Source organism: Tenrec ecaudatus, chromosome 4 (genome assembly GCF_050624435.1).
Source record: "Tenrec ecaudatus isolate mTenEca1 chromosome 4, mTenEca1.hap1, whole genome shotgun sequence".
NCBI classification, from domain to species: Eukaryota; Metazoa; Chordata; class Mammalia; order Afrosoricida; family Tenrecidae; genus Tenrec; species Tenrec ecaudatus.
In genome coordinates, this window is record NC_134533.1 from 176,629,012 (window position 1) to 176,644,068 (window position 15,057).

General features: G+C 40.9%; 1 protein-coding gene across 2 annotated transcripts in view; it reads left to right on the forward strand.

Annotated features, from left to right (window-relative positions):
- The first annotated feature begins 1,754 nt into the window (after positions 1 to 1,754).
- CLASP2 (cytoplasmic linker associated protein 2) overlaps positions 1,755 to 15,057 on the forward strand; it is a 174,822-nt gene continuing 161,519 nt past the window's right edge. For both annotated transcript variants that reach the window (XM_075547082.1, XM_075547084.1), the window contains exons 1-2: positions 1,755 to 2,173; positions 8,804 to 8,882. In XM_075547082.1, the coding sequence (XP_075403197.1) occupies positions 1,979 to 2,173; positions 8,804 to 8,882 (274 nt within the window). In that variant the 5' untranslated portion in view covers positions 1,755 to 1,978. The remainder of the gene's footprint in view (positions 2,174 to 8,803; positions 8,883 to 15,057) is intronic.

Below are 15,057 nucleotides of genomic sequence, written 5' to 3' on the forward strand. Positions count from 1 at the left end.
TGCTAGGTTGGCAGTTCAAAACCACCCAGCCAGCTCCATGGGAGAACCTTAGAGTTACAGTTTTGGGAACTCCCAGGGACAATTCTACCCTGTCCTAAAGGATCGCTATGCATCAGAATTACTTGTTGGCAGTGAGTGAATGAGTGATTGCGTGCTGGACTGCTAACTATAAGGTCAACGGTTCAAAACTACCAGCCGCTATGCGGAAGAAAGGTGGAGGATGGGGCTTTCTACTCCGGGAAAAACTGGGAAACACAGAAGGCAGTTCTGCCTGTCCTACAGGGTCGCTATGAGTCAGCATCGACACCATGGCAGTGAGTTTGGTTTTTGATGGCAGAGTGGGTTACATACTATGCTGCTCACTGCAAGGTCAGTCATTCTAAACCACCATCTGTTCCCCTGTAGCAAGATGAAGCTTACGATTACTGTAAACAGTTAAGTCTCAGAAACCCACAGACGCAGTTCTATTACGCCGCATAGGGTCTCCATAAGTTGGAACTAACTCGATGGCAGTGTGTTTGGCTAGTCTCAATTATCAAACGTTCAAAATAACCCAGATGTCCTTCAACAAGCAAATGGATAAACAAATTATGGTCTATCGGTACAATGGGCCGCTACTTAACAATAAAAAGGGGTTGATGAACCAACAACAGGAATCAACCTCAAAGCGTTATGCTAAGCTGAAGAAGTCCAACTCGAAAGCACAGCTGCATAAAGTAATGCCATCCTATGGTGATAGAAATCATAATAGTCTTGCTTGGCAAGAGGGTGGTTATTAACTGGGAATCCCCATCAAGGAAACTCCTGGGGTGATAAGAGATGGGCTAGATCTGGGTTATTTGGGTAAAGGTATCAGTCAAACCTCCTAGACTATCTGCATAAAATCTGTTTATTTTGCAGCAAAGAATTTCAAATTCTCATGGAATCCAGAATTTCTGGAATCATTGAAACTGGACGATCCTTTGAAACTATTACCTGGAGGAAACTTTTAAGCCAGGAATTGAAGTCATCTTTGGATCAAATAATATTCAGTCTTATTAGAAAAGAATGCCTGCAGTAAATTTTAAGCCCTTTAAAAGAATTATCTATATGCGGTCAAATTAACAATTTACAACGATGGACGGGAGAGGTTGGGGGCGTGTCAGTGAATTTGTATTAAAAATGGTGCAATAACCGGTGAAATCGTTTGGATAAGGTTGATAAGACAGGTCCCACAACTTGGAAGAAGGTAACAAATGTAGTCAAAGAACTGTAGATGTAGAAGTTGTTAAAGCGATGCACACTTTGCGTTTTATTTTCACACATCCACAATTCGAAATCTCCCTCTTTAGCTAAATCTCGACTTTGAAAAGTATTACAGGTGACTTGACTGTGGCATCCCTCTATTTCCTACGAAGAAGCATATTGCAGGGCATTTATGTTTTACTGCTTGTGGGTGTGGGGCACGAGCATCCCAGCAGCAGAAACCTTCCCTAGTTTGGGGAAAGGGTTCCAACCCTTCCCAGAGCGCCAGCAGGATCCAGAAGTAGTGGGTTGCGACGTGAGATCAAGCTCCTGGGAACCGGCCCGTCCATCCCCAACGCTCCCAGGGCCCCACGGCCCTCGGCCGGCCCCCTATACCCCTACCCCGCCCCGCCCCGCCCGCCCCCACCGCTCCCAGCGGTTCCCACAGCGGCAGCCGCAGCGCTCGAGCCCGGATGGGCGGGGCTCGCCGGCGTCGCGCTGACGTCACGCGCGTGCTGACGTTGCCGGCGGCCGCGGTCTCTGAAGCGGGCTGGGGCTCGGGGGGCGCCGAGTTTGACTAGTTTGGGGGCAGCCCGGAGCTTGGCGCTGCTCCCGCCGCCCGCAGCGCCCCGGGAGCCGGGCCTCGGCCGGGCCGAGCGCGTCCGGCCCGCTCCGGCGGAGCCCCGCACGGGCGGCTGGGCGGTGCTCGGCAAAAGTTGGCCCCTAGCGGGCGGGCGGGCGGGGGGCGGCGGCCATGGAGCCCCGGAGCATGGAGTACTTCAGCGCCCAGGTGCAGCAGAAGGACGTCGGCGGCCGGCTGCAGGTCGGCCAGGAGCTGCTGCTCTACCTCGGCAGCGCCGGCGCCATCCGGGACCTGGACGAGGACTTGGGCAGCCTGAGCAAGACCGTCGACGCGCTCACGGGCTGGGTGGGCTCCAGCAACTACCGGGTAGGTGGCGGCGCGGCCGGCACGCCCTCCCGGGCCGGCCCTTTAATCCCGCCGGGGGCCGGGCCGGGGGTGGGGTGGGATGCATCCCGAGCCCCAGGTCCACCCACGAAGCGGGAGCCCCCCAGATCCGGGATGCCCCGGGCGCGCCCCCGCCGCCGAGCCGGCCGCGCCGGACCGCCGCGGGGACTCACTTCCCGCCGCGACCAAGTTTTTACACAATTGTGACAAATCTGCAGTTACTTGGGACGAGGGCACCCTGATGATGAGTTTAAAAGAAGTCTCTGGTAATGTGCATGAAGTAAGAGATTCAAAAGACTTTTTATATTTGCATATCTCCGTGTACACACCACCCAGACGAAGAAGCTATACATAGCACATATTTTAAATGGAAAGGTATATAAAAGTTAATCCCTCCTGATGAATGATTTTTATCTTAATATCTCACTTTTTTAATTTTAATAAATAAATAAATATATATATTTAATGCCTGGGCGGTTGTGATGTTCGTCTCAAGCATCTTTAGGTACGATTCCGGTGCCTGATCGAGCTTACCGTAAATATAACGAAAAGATGCTGACCTCATGGCGTTATTTATTATTAGCTTGTAGTTTATTGACGACGGCTAGCAGTTGGACGCTCGCAGTGCTTTTACGTTGCCGCATTGAGGACTCCATCAGGAGTTGAAATTCCGTCGTGGGTTTGACTAAGGCTGAAAAATGATAAAAGATGAGGTAGAAGAAGGAATGAGTGCGTCTGGAGGCAGTATTAGGCTAGCTTTATTGTAGCCACGTTGAGCGATAATGTAAAAATTCTATAATTAGTGTACACTGGTGTTGTTTGTTAGCAGTTACTTTTCTTTCTAGTCTTCTGGTGGCAGTGTTGCTTTAAAATGTTGGCTCAAACCTCCTGTGAATGAAGAGATTCTTCACAGGACCTCTTTGTAACCCAGGGGAATTAGGCTGTACTTTGAAGGCTTAACTCTTATCCGGGTAGAAAAGGAAGGCAAACCCTAGAATCACTATGCAGATATACTGTGACACCTGCATGAATTTTGGAAGGGTTAGACTTTTAATTCATAAGGAGAATAAACAGCTTGAGTTAACTGCGTTGAGCTCTATTACATCCTATCTTTATTCTTAAGTTAGGAAAAAGCTAGTAGTTAATAATATGTGATCACTGGAAGAAAGAGCTAACCCTGTAAGAAAGGCGTGTGCGGGCTGCAGTGTTGATCTTATACTGTAGCTGAGGCCGCTGCAGACAGCTCTTTCTTTGGTGATGTTTGGCTTCCTTTTGCAAGTGAAGGCTGGTTTGCTTTCCTCTTCTACATTGTCTATGAGTTGGCTTTTGGCCTTTTCCTCAGTTGGTCCATCAGTGATTGACAGCTGGGCAGCCCCTTCTCTGGAAACACTCTTGCCTTTTAGGGTACAGGATATCCCAGTTTTTCTTTCTGTGCCCTAAGCACTACTTCCTCCCTGTGCTGTTTCTCCTTTAGATTGGCCTTGTTGTTAGGTGCCATCTAGTCGCTGTTAGTTGCCTTTCAATGTGTAGCAACCCATGTGGACAGGATTGAACTGCCCCAGAGGATTTTCTCGGCCATCATCTTTATGGAAGCAGAGTGCCCGGGCTTCATCCATTATGGGTCTGTTCCAGGTTCTCATCTCTTTTTGCTGTGCAGTCAGTCTCTCATTATAGAGTCTGTGGTCCCAGACAGCCAGCCACCAGAGGAGAACTGCCCCGGCTCCCTTCGCCTTCATTGAACACCACCGTGTAGCTGTGCCCATATACTCATCTTTCATTTCCGTTACAATGACCGAATGATCCATGTTCCTTACTAATGCAGTAATAATGTGTATTAGATCCCATCCCCCGCCTGCTCAGGAACATTGTTCTATCCTTTCTGATTCCCCCCCCCCCCAACCATCAGTTCTCGCCTTTTGACGGAATTCTGTAATTTAAAAACTCTTTTCTGTCGGTGTGATTCTTATTAGTTTTATAAACTAAATTATCCAACTGAAAGAAAAAAACAAAAGCCATGGCTATTGAGTCCATTCATATGCTTAGCAACTCCATAGAACAGAGTATAACTAACTGTCCCATAGGGTTTCCCGCAGGACAACCTTTTAGGAAGCAGAGTGGCTGGTGGGCTCAAGCAATCCCGGTCCTTTCATGGGCTCACCCCTCACGCTAGGCTTCCAGGGCCCCTTGGTTACCCAACCAGGATAAGTCAATTTTTTTCTTCAATATACACTAAAATTTATTTGACTTTCTAAAAGTGTATTACAGAAAAATTTGAACAAAAGCTAAAAGAATGGCACTTACATTTTAAATCATGCTTATTAAACTATAATCTATCTTTTTTGTCCTTCAAAATATTTCAGAATTTGTGTGTCTTAACTTAGAGGGTATTTAACATCCATTGAGTTAACAAATAGAGTGTCTTTTATATGTTGGACATTGTTTTAGTTGTGGAGGATTCATTTGTGAGTACAGTCAGCCATTCAGGGGCTAATCTGTGGGGTAGTGGGGTGTGCACTGAGCTGGTAACTAACTGCAAGCTCTGCGAGAGAAAGATGAGGCTGTCTACTTTTGTAAAGATTTAAACCCTCAGAATCCCATAATCCAAAGGGGGCAGTTTCACTCCGTCCCATAAGTCCCCCAGTGAGTCAAAATCGATCCAATGGCAGTTAATTTTTTTTTCTTTTTCAAATGTTCAGGCACGTAGTGCCTACAGATACAATAGTGAATAAAAGGAAAAATCCTTGACCATGTGGACTTGGATTTTAGTTGAGGATAGAAATAAGTTAAATAGTTTTTAATTTGGTGATGAGTGCTTTGGAGACAAAGTAGTGACGGGAATAGGGCGTGTTGGGGGTGGGGTGTTAGAAATTTAACTGGTTGGTATTGAAGACCCACCAGTATTTTAAACTTGTCCTAAAGACCAACCAGTAATTTAACTGGTTGGTATTGAAGACCAACTTACTTTGTGACAAAGATGGGAGTGTGAGATCCTTGCTGTCAAAGAGAGATCATATCAGACAAACAGGAATGAATATCTCTTTGTGAGATAATTTCAGGTAACAAGTGTTTGTAAAGATGCAGTGTTGTGAGAGAAGAGCGATAAGATGTGTGGGATGGTCATGGAAGTCAGATGACACTGAGTAGAGAGACTTGAAAGAACTACGTTGATTCTGTGGATCCCCATGAGTCAGAGTTCACTGAGTGGCATGGAACTTTTGACTGAAAAACTGCCAAGACGGTATTTTGTTTCTCTGAAGGATTGTATCATTTTATGTTTCTGCCAGTAGTGTAGGAGATTCTAATAGCTCCACGAATTTGTCAAGAGTTGTTACCATCTTCTTAAATCTAGATCCCCTAGTGAGTGTGACTGGCATCCAGTTAGGGGTTTGATATGTCATTCTTTTCCTATTGAACAATGGTTTTGGCATCCTTTGGCAGTTGACTATAGACAAATCAGTGAACTTACTTCTACATTTTCAGTTCTGCATTTATATATATGTATACATATATATACATCCATATATATATATATATAAACAACTGAAACAATAAAGAAACCCACGGCTATGAGTCAGAATCGACTCTGACTCTTAGTTTCGGAGGTTTTGTAACTATGGGAGCTGACAGCCTCATCTTTCTCCCCTGAAAGGTCTAATGAGTTTGAAGCACTGGCCTGTGGTCAATAGTACAATACTTAGCCCATCACACCACTAGGGACCCATGTATTGCAAACATGATGAATTGGAGGACCAGAAGTTGTCAGTAATTTCATTTTTCTTTCATCAATAATTAGTGCTCAACAATCATGAAATAAAACAATGGATTATGTTGGGGAAATTTGCTATAAAAGACCTCTAAAGTTTTCTAAAGCAAAGATGTCACTTTGATGACTAGGGTGTGTCTCATACAAGCTATTATTTATTAATCACCTCATGCATTAGAAAGCTGGACAATGAAGAAAAAAGATAGAATAATTGATGTATTTAAATTAGAAGGTTGGTAAACATAATGAATATCCTGTGGACTTCCAGAATATCTACTAGATCAATTTGGAAGAACCCATGTGTTACTTAGAATCAATCATGGTGAAGCATGGACATGTCATCTGGAAGAGACCAGTCACTAGAAGGGGTCTCGTTTGGCAAAGTAGAGGCCACTGAAAATGAGGGAACCCTAAATGCAGCAAAGGGCTCAAGCATACCAGTGATTGTGACAGTGTGCAGGACCAGGCAATGTTTCCTCTTGTTGTGTGTAAGGCGCAGTGACCCATCGGCCACTAACAACACAACAGTGGCATTTATCCGTATGCCAGCTTTACGTCGTTTGGATTACTGTTACGTTTGAAACTAGGAAATGTAGGTCCCACACCAACTCTTCTGTTCTTTTTGAAGATTATTTTGTCTCTTGCAATTCCCTTTGAATTTTAATCTTAACTTGTCAGTTTCCAAAAGAACCAGCTAGATTCTGATAGAATCTTTAATCTGTGAATGAATGTGAGGAAGTACTATTACCCTAGCAGTACTACCTTCTGATCAATTAACATGGGGTATTTCCACATTTATGTAGATTTTGTTTAATTCTTAAAATAATTTTTGTAGTATTCAGACTATAAATTTGTACTTTTTTTGTTAAAAGTATTGCTAAAATTTTTACTTTTATTTTTGGACTGTTACACTGAGTATTTAACAATAAAATAGATTTTTGTATATTACTCTTGTATCCTGCCATCTTACTGAATGGATTTATTGGCACTAATTTTATTTTAGTGAATTCCTCAGGATTTTCTATAGATAGTAATTTCCTGTCATATTTAGGAGAGGCTTCAGAAAGTTCATGGTAAGATTTCATGATATTTAAATTTTCATGAACTTTCTGAAACCTCCTCATAGAGGTTTTTTACTTCTTTCTTCCCATTATGGATGCCCTTTATTTCTTTTTCACCCCTAATTAGCCTGGCTAAACCTTCAGTGTAGTGTTGAATAGAAGCAATGAGATCAAATATCCTTATCTTTCCTGATTTTAGGTGTAATGGGTCCGGTCTTTGACCAGTAAGTGTGATGTTAGCCGTGGAGTTTTGATCAGTGTCCTTTATTAAATCAAGCACATTTTCTTCTTTCCTACTTATGCTGAGTGTTTTTTTGTCAAATATTTTCCCTCCATCTATTGATAACATTCGTGTGTTTTTATTTATTGATGGGTTACATGAATTTTTAAAAAATATTACACTAACTTTGCATTCCTGGGATAAACACCACTTGTACATGATATCTTATTGATTTTACATTTTCTGGTGTTGCTTTGCATTTTGTGGAGCATTTTTGTAGCTCTATCCATGAATATTATATCTTTGAGATTTGGCTAATGTTACATCCTACAGCAGTTCTTTCTTACTGCTGTGTAGCATTCCATTATATAAATATATCAATTATCCATTTTCTGTCAGTGCACATTTGGATTTTCCTATTTTTATTTTTGGATATATATAATTTTATTGGGGGCTGTTACATACATACATTATGTCAAGCACATTTGTACATATGTTATTATCATCATTTTCCAAGCATTTTCTTTCTACTTGAGCCCTTGATATCGGTTAATTTCCCCCCTCACTCACCCATCTTCCCTCCCTCATGAACCCTCGATAATTTATAAATTATTATTATTTTTTATGTCTTACACCAACTGCTGTATCCCTTCACCCACTTTTCTGTCATCCATCCTCCTGGGAGGGGGTTATATGTAGATCACTGTGATCTGTTCCCCCCTTTTCCCCTCACCTTCCCCTTATCTCCCTGGTATCGCTACTCTCATTATTGGCCCTGAGGGGTTTATGTGTCCTGGGTTCCATGCGTTTCCAGCTCATCTTTACAGCTCATGAATGTGCTCTGGTCTAGCTGGATTTCTGAGATAGAATTGAAGTCATGATAGTTGGGGGAAGAAGCGTTAAAGAACTAGAGGAAAGTTGTATGTTTCATTGGTGTTACACTGCACCCTGACTGGCTCTTCTCTTCCTTGTGACACTTTTGTAAGGGGATATCCAATTGCCTACATTGGGTTTTGGGTCTCCACTCTGCACTCCCCCTAATTCACATTGGTATGATTTTTTGTTTTGTGTCTTTGATGTCTAATACCTGATCCCATCGACACCTCATGATCACACAGGCTGGTGAGCTTCTTCCATTTGGGATTATTTGTTGCTTCTCAGCTAGATGGCCACTTGGTTATTTCAGCAATATTTTTAAAGATATTTTCAATGGTTTTTATCATGTGATTGTATTAGTGTATACACCCCCTAAGAAGGGGAGGGAAGAATTCTAGTTTATTTTCAACATTAGTATTGTCAACCTTTGTAATTTTAGCGTTCTGCTGTGTATGTGGTAGTATTAATTTGTAATCCCTGATACGCAATGTTAATAGCCACAGAAGTAACTGAAAATTTGTATTTATGAGTTATTATTACTGTAATTATCAAACTTTTAAAAATAAGGAGGGCTAAACTCATAGTTTACCTTTAACTACTTAAATTTTATTTTATTTTTTTAACTTCGTACGTTATGTGACTATTTTTAAAGGTCATAACTTGTGTTCATGAAAACTTCTTTGTGCCTGTAGGTGTCACTACTGGGATTGGAGCTTTTAAGTGCCTTTGTGGACAGATTATCCACCCGATTTAAAGCCTATGTAGCGATGGGTAAGTTAACTTTGCTTATTTAAAAAAATTACTGAGGATTGATATAATTACTTTTTTGTAATTGAATACTTCTTTGATCTTAGTTTTTATTTGGTACAATTCAGTCTGTTAGTGCAAAGAGCTTGTACAATCTGGCGTTGTTATTTATCATTTAGCATGTCCAGACATGAAAGATTTTAAGTTTTTCTAAATAGATGATTCTATCCCATATGAGACTTAAAAAAACAGGGTAAAACAACAACAAACCCAAAACTTCCTAATTACACTGCAAAATAATTATTTAGTGTTTTCAAATCTTTTTTGTAGGATATGAAAATTTAAAACTATAACTTGCAGCAGTGCTTTCCAGAGCAGCGACTGCGGTGCCTAATGAAAACATTCAGTGCCAATGGAAATTTCGCAGACCAATATTTTGTAAAATACGATAAAAATCAATTGCAAGAAAAATGAAATGAAATGAATATCGAAGGCTCAGTTTATTACTGTTATTATTGCAGTCAACAGATATAAATTATCTAGGTCAGATTACCTCAAAACATTTTATGAACACTCCCTCTCCTACTTCTGGCTACGTCAGTAGCCCTTCTTACACTGTGTGTGCCTCGTGCAGAGCGCTGTGCTGGAACAGGGCTGCTCTTTGTCTAGTAGTTAGGGCTATGAAGTAGGTCTTGTCTGTGTTGTAAACCGGAGTGACCTTCACCTGCCTTCTAGATGGCTCTGGAGAGTGGACTTGGTCCTTTTCTACAGTATCATGTAAGGGTGACTTCAGATATGAGAGTTTTCTTTTGTAGATTAAGAATTAATTAAGTCTTTTTAAGTATTAATATACAGAAGAAAATCGCTCTGTCACACTTAGTTTCAGCTTTTTCATGTTTGGTGAGTCAGCAAATTCTGCCAGTCTTTTCTTCCTAGCTACCCTTTTCTTAAAGGTATCCCAGCAGATTTCCTATCTTTGTCATTTTAATTCATCCCCTTGTCGATACACTACATATACTCGTGTACAAGGCGAGTTCTCCAGCACATTTTTCATGCAGTTTTTGTGGTAAAATTAGGTGCCTTGGCTGATATTCGGGTTGGCTTATATTCAAGTACATATGGTAGTCTGAAAAGATTTTCACTTTGCCAATCTCCTGTTTAGAGTCTTGTGACAGATATTAAAACCATGCTCTGGAAACATTTTATTTGCTTGTGTCTTTGTTTTAAAACCTTCTGAGCCCGTGTTTAAAATGGGAAGTTATGCATAGTGCGTTTGATTTCTTTATATTGAACACTTTGGCTGATGTGGCATCTCTGAGCTTCCTTTCTGCATGTGATTACTGGCTGAAGCTGTGCCATAGCTTCACTGTGGGCTGTGACATGAACTCTTCAGAAGTCCCTTTCATTTCCCCTTGTTATTTCACAACAGAGAATATGGCTGCAATGCAGTAAGATCGACATACCGCATTTCTTGAACCTGGCTCAGTCTCAGCATTTCCTGTACCTCCTTGGCGATAGGCATTTGTGCTATTTTGAGTAGAAGTTAAAACATTATAGGTTTGAGAGTAATTCTAGGTATTACGTAATTGTGTCACTTAATATTCAGAAATGGAAGGGCCAGATGGGATTTGATGTACTCAGATTGAGGTGGTAGGATTATTGAGAGCATAATTTACTTCGCTGACACCTAGTACTCCCCTTGAGCCCTGGGCTTGTGTCTGAAAGATCAGCAGTTTGGAACCATCAACAGCTCTTCAAGAGAAAGATGGGGTTTTCTACTCCCATAAACAGTTATAATCTCAAAACCTCACAGGCCTGTTTGCACCTAGGCTCACTATGAGTCAGAATCACCTCCGTGGCAGTGAGCACTCTTACGTTCACTTTGCGGATCCTTGGTGATTACTGCGTCCAAGTGTGTCTGTCCCCTCTCCATTCTTAGTGCTCTCATTTCTTTGTAATCCTTCCCAGGTGTTCTCTTTTTCTCTCTAGCTAATTGGAAATTTATGCATGTCTGTGCCTCTACTGGGCTGTTATTTCAGTTTTCATATTTTCTCTTATTTGTGGTTCTTTCTTTTCCTTTAAAAATTTAATCCAAATATCAGGATCTCAAACATTTTCAGATTAACCTCATCCCAAACGCATCTTTTTTTTTTACGTATTGAGCCCTATATCCTTAAATACTTAATGAATTACATTGTTACTTTATTAGTATTTTTCATGTGTTTGTTGTGTTCTATGCCACATAACTACACATTTTTGCATATGTAGTTTCTTTGTTTTAAATCTCCTGATTTGCCTGGCTATTCTGTTAGTATTGGTTTTCCTTTGCTCTGTAATTGCTCAACACTGTCATTCATGAAATGTGAACTTGGTCTTACTAGAGGGTTAGTGTGGTATAATAGGAAGTCTCATCAGAGTGCAGGTACCGTTTGTTGCAGGTCCACTCTTTACACATTTATCAGGCTTAGATACTATATGGAAAAGATTGTCCCCACCGTATTTTCGACTTGTAAACTAGGCTGCAAGATAGACAGCACTTCTGTGTGGTAGCTAACAAAAGAGGTGCACTGTGGACTAAAAGGCCATAATTGGTTTTCTTGTTCCATCTGTGTCTCAATCCTTGGTCAAGCCACCCAAGCTTTAGGCCCTTCTCTGTAAAAGGAAGGAATTAGATAAAATTATGTTTTGAAAATGTTTTGTTAATGTAACCTCAGATATATGTAACTTAGTATGAGTGATAACTGCTTTGGTCTGTGTAGGGCTTTAATACTCTTTATAGGTGTTTTTAATGTCCTTCTGCATGAAAAGTGGATGAGTTGTGTTTAGTTTCAAATATAATTCCAAAAGGTATGAGCTTTAATAAGGTAATGCTTTAATAAATAATAGAAAAATATTTTTTTAATTGTTGTGACTACACGTAATCACATTTTCAAGCGAAAAGATATACAACTTGCATTTAAAACTGATAGCTATCCTCGTTTTATAACTTAATTTAGCAAAATATCTTGTATTTTATAATTTTACTGAAGATAATTCAGAAACAGAATTATCAGTATACTGATAGGGAGCTGCCAGAAATTTTAAGTGGATTCAGAAGAGGATGTGGAATTAGGCATATCGTTACTAAGATCAGATAGATGGATCTTGGTTGAAAGCAGATAAAATAAAAAAGTTTGCATGTGTTCCATTGACTATACAGTAAAGCACTGTGGATTATAGCAAGCTAAGGATAGCATTGTGAAGAATGGGAATTCCAGAGCACCTACTTGTACTCATGCAGAACCTGTACATAAAGCAAGGGGCAGAAACGTGTGCATCAGGTCTGTAGCTAGCCTCTCACCATACTTATTCAATCTGTGCGTTGTGCACATAATCCTGGAAGCTGGATTATGTGAAGAATTGTTTCATATCTTGAAAACCCGGAAGAGCATTTCTACTCTGTCTTTTAGAGTAACTGTAGGTCAGATTCCATTTGATGGCAGTGATGTTTTCTTTGTTGTTGTGTCAGGTTGTTTTGTTTTTGTTGTTCGTGTTTTACAAAATAAGTTTTTAATATCAAAGTGAATTTGTATGCGGCAGCATTATTATTATTACTGGAATTAAGTGTCTGTTTTTCCCCCCGCATATTATTGCTCTGTAGTTATTTGGTTGCTGGGAAAACTGCAGAGGCCTTTCTCCCATGGAGCACCTAGATGGTGGTTTTGAATTGCTGACTTTATAGGCCACCGGGCTCCTGGTGAGAAGGACCCTGTTAGAGAATCAACTACATCTCAGTTGCCAAAGCCCAAGTGCACATTCATTCAAACACCTCATGCAAGTAAACAGAAGTGGCTAGAATTGAAACCGCATGTTGTCTAGCTTATTTAAATCCAGGTTTCGCCACTTTCTGTGTGACCTTGGGCAAGGTGCTTCATCTCCGTGAGCCTTCTCTGTCAAGTCGGCCAGCTCTATTGCATAGGATTGTTGGGAGATTAAAAGATAATGCAGTGCTTAGTACATAGTAATGCCTACCCTTTATTTTGCATTTTGTCTTTTGCCTCTTAAAAATTTTCCCAACTGGAGTAGTACAATAGCCAATTTTATAGATGCCCATCACTTCCTCTGGTATTAAAAGTATATCTGAGCATGATGCATAGTGTGTATATTGTTCCCATTGACAGGTATTTCAGTTGCCTCGTGGTTTGTTTTTTTGTTGGCAAGGCCTCTGTTTACACAGTCATTTTCATGGTTAATCATAGATCCTTGAAGATTTCATTCTATTTAGACTGGTTGGTTCTCAACTTAGTCATTTTCTTTTTAAAAAAAAGTAATTAAAAACTTTTTTTAAAAGCTTGTTAAATGTTATTATGATAGCATAAGACTGGCTATTTCATTTTAGACATATATATTAGCATCAAATAAATTGACATGTTTAATTATATTGTATCTAAATAAACTGAGATTGCTGGTGGCAAAAACAGTTTGCACTCAACTACCAACTTAAATTCGGTAGCTCAGGCCTGCCCAGCAGTGCTGTAGGAGAGCGGTATGGCAGTCTCTTCTGTAAAGATTCCAACCAAGAAAACCTTACGGGCTAGTTCAGCTCTCTAACACAGGGGTCGCCATAGGTTGGAATTGACTTAATGGCAATGGATTTGCTTCCCCCCACCCCCTGTAATTGTTGTTTCTGATATAAATAAACTAGAGCAAAGTCCCCTTCTTGATTTTTTTCCTTTTGTTTATACTTCTAACTTCCATTATTTCAAAGAATGAAAAATTGTTGCTGAAATGTCAAAAGAGAAAGAAAAATTCATTTCTTTGCTTTTGGACATGCAGCATGAGGATAGTGCCGATCTCAAAATTAGGCAGTGTTTTATAGAGAGAGTGCTTACTCTGTGCCTGTCACTGTGAGTTGTTTATATATGTTGTCTTACAGTAATTCTCTGAATTGTGTACTGCTCACCTTTGCTTTATGGGTGAGCAAATAAAACACAGAGAGACATTTAATAACCTACACAAGGTCACTAATACCTCTACACTAAGTAGATTAATGTTTCTTCTTAAAACATGTTCCCTTTGAGTGCTACTTCCTCCTTCCCCCTCCTCCAATACAAGATATAATTCTTGTATTTTCTTTTTAAAAATCTCTTTATTATGATTTGTGTGAACGTTTACAGAACAAATGGGTTTTCAATTCAACAGTTCACAACAGATTTTGTTTTGTCGTGGGGATGGCAATCCCCACAAAGTAACATTTTCCCCACTTCCTCCGTGTGTTTACTATTATTCCTTCATCCTTCTTTCTTATCCCTTTCTGCCTTCGGAGCTCTATTTCTGGGCAAATTCTCCTCTTTAGATCTTGTATGGTCGATGGTTCTAAGGATTGATTCCATCCTAATGTTCACCTTCTAGGCCTGCCTGTAATTTGGCTTCACCACTTGTCCCAGTGCGGTGACTTGTGTGCTGCTGGATGCTGTGTCACTGGCAGTTCAAATACCCACAGAGCCGCCCAACGGGAGCAGGTTGTAGTGGAGCTTCTAGACTAGAAACAGACTACGAAGAAAGAATAGCTTGTCTTCTTCAGAGGAATTAGCCACTGAAAACCTTACGGATTGCATCAAAACATTGTCAGATACGGGAAAACCTCTTGAAAAGAAGCAGAACATTGTCAGAGGTCGTGTCAGGCCAGAAGTCACTGAGAATCTGACTGAGGAAGAATTGCCTTCTCAAAGTGAAGTCAGCCCTGGTGACGTGAAGGGTTAAGCCTGTGGGTCTTTCACTTGCTGATGGGACACGACACAGTACTCAGGGGAAAGACGTGGTGGTCTGTCGCTACCTGGACACCCTAGAGGGTAGTTCTCTGTTCTGCACGCTTGCTTTGAGTCAGAACTGACCACCAAGAATTGACTTGGTGGTTTTGGTTTGACTTGTGAAGTAAAGCCAACGTTGAGGAGGTAGTAAAGGACATCTTCAACCCCAGAGGCCTCGTCTTTCTGTTTGTTAATTTTGTGGAATATGTCAGACATACAGAAGAATACTTATAAAATGTGCAGTTTAAAAATTAATTATAAAACTGACTCCTGACTGCCCAAGTCAAGAAAATAAGATGGCCAGTTCCTTAGAAACTCCATCTGCATTTCCCAATGGTACTTTCCCTTCCTCCCAACAGTACCATGTGCAGACCTTTGGGAAGGAGCATGCCTTTACATATTCATCTATA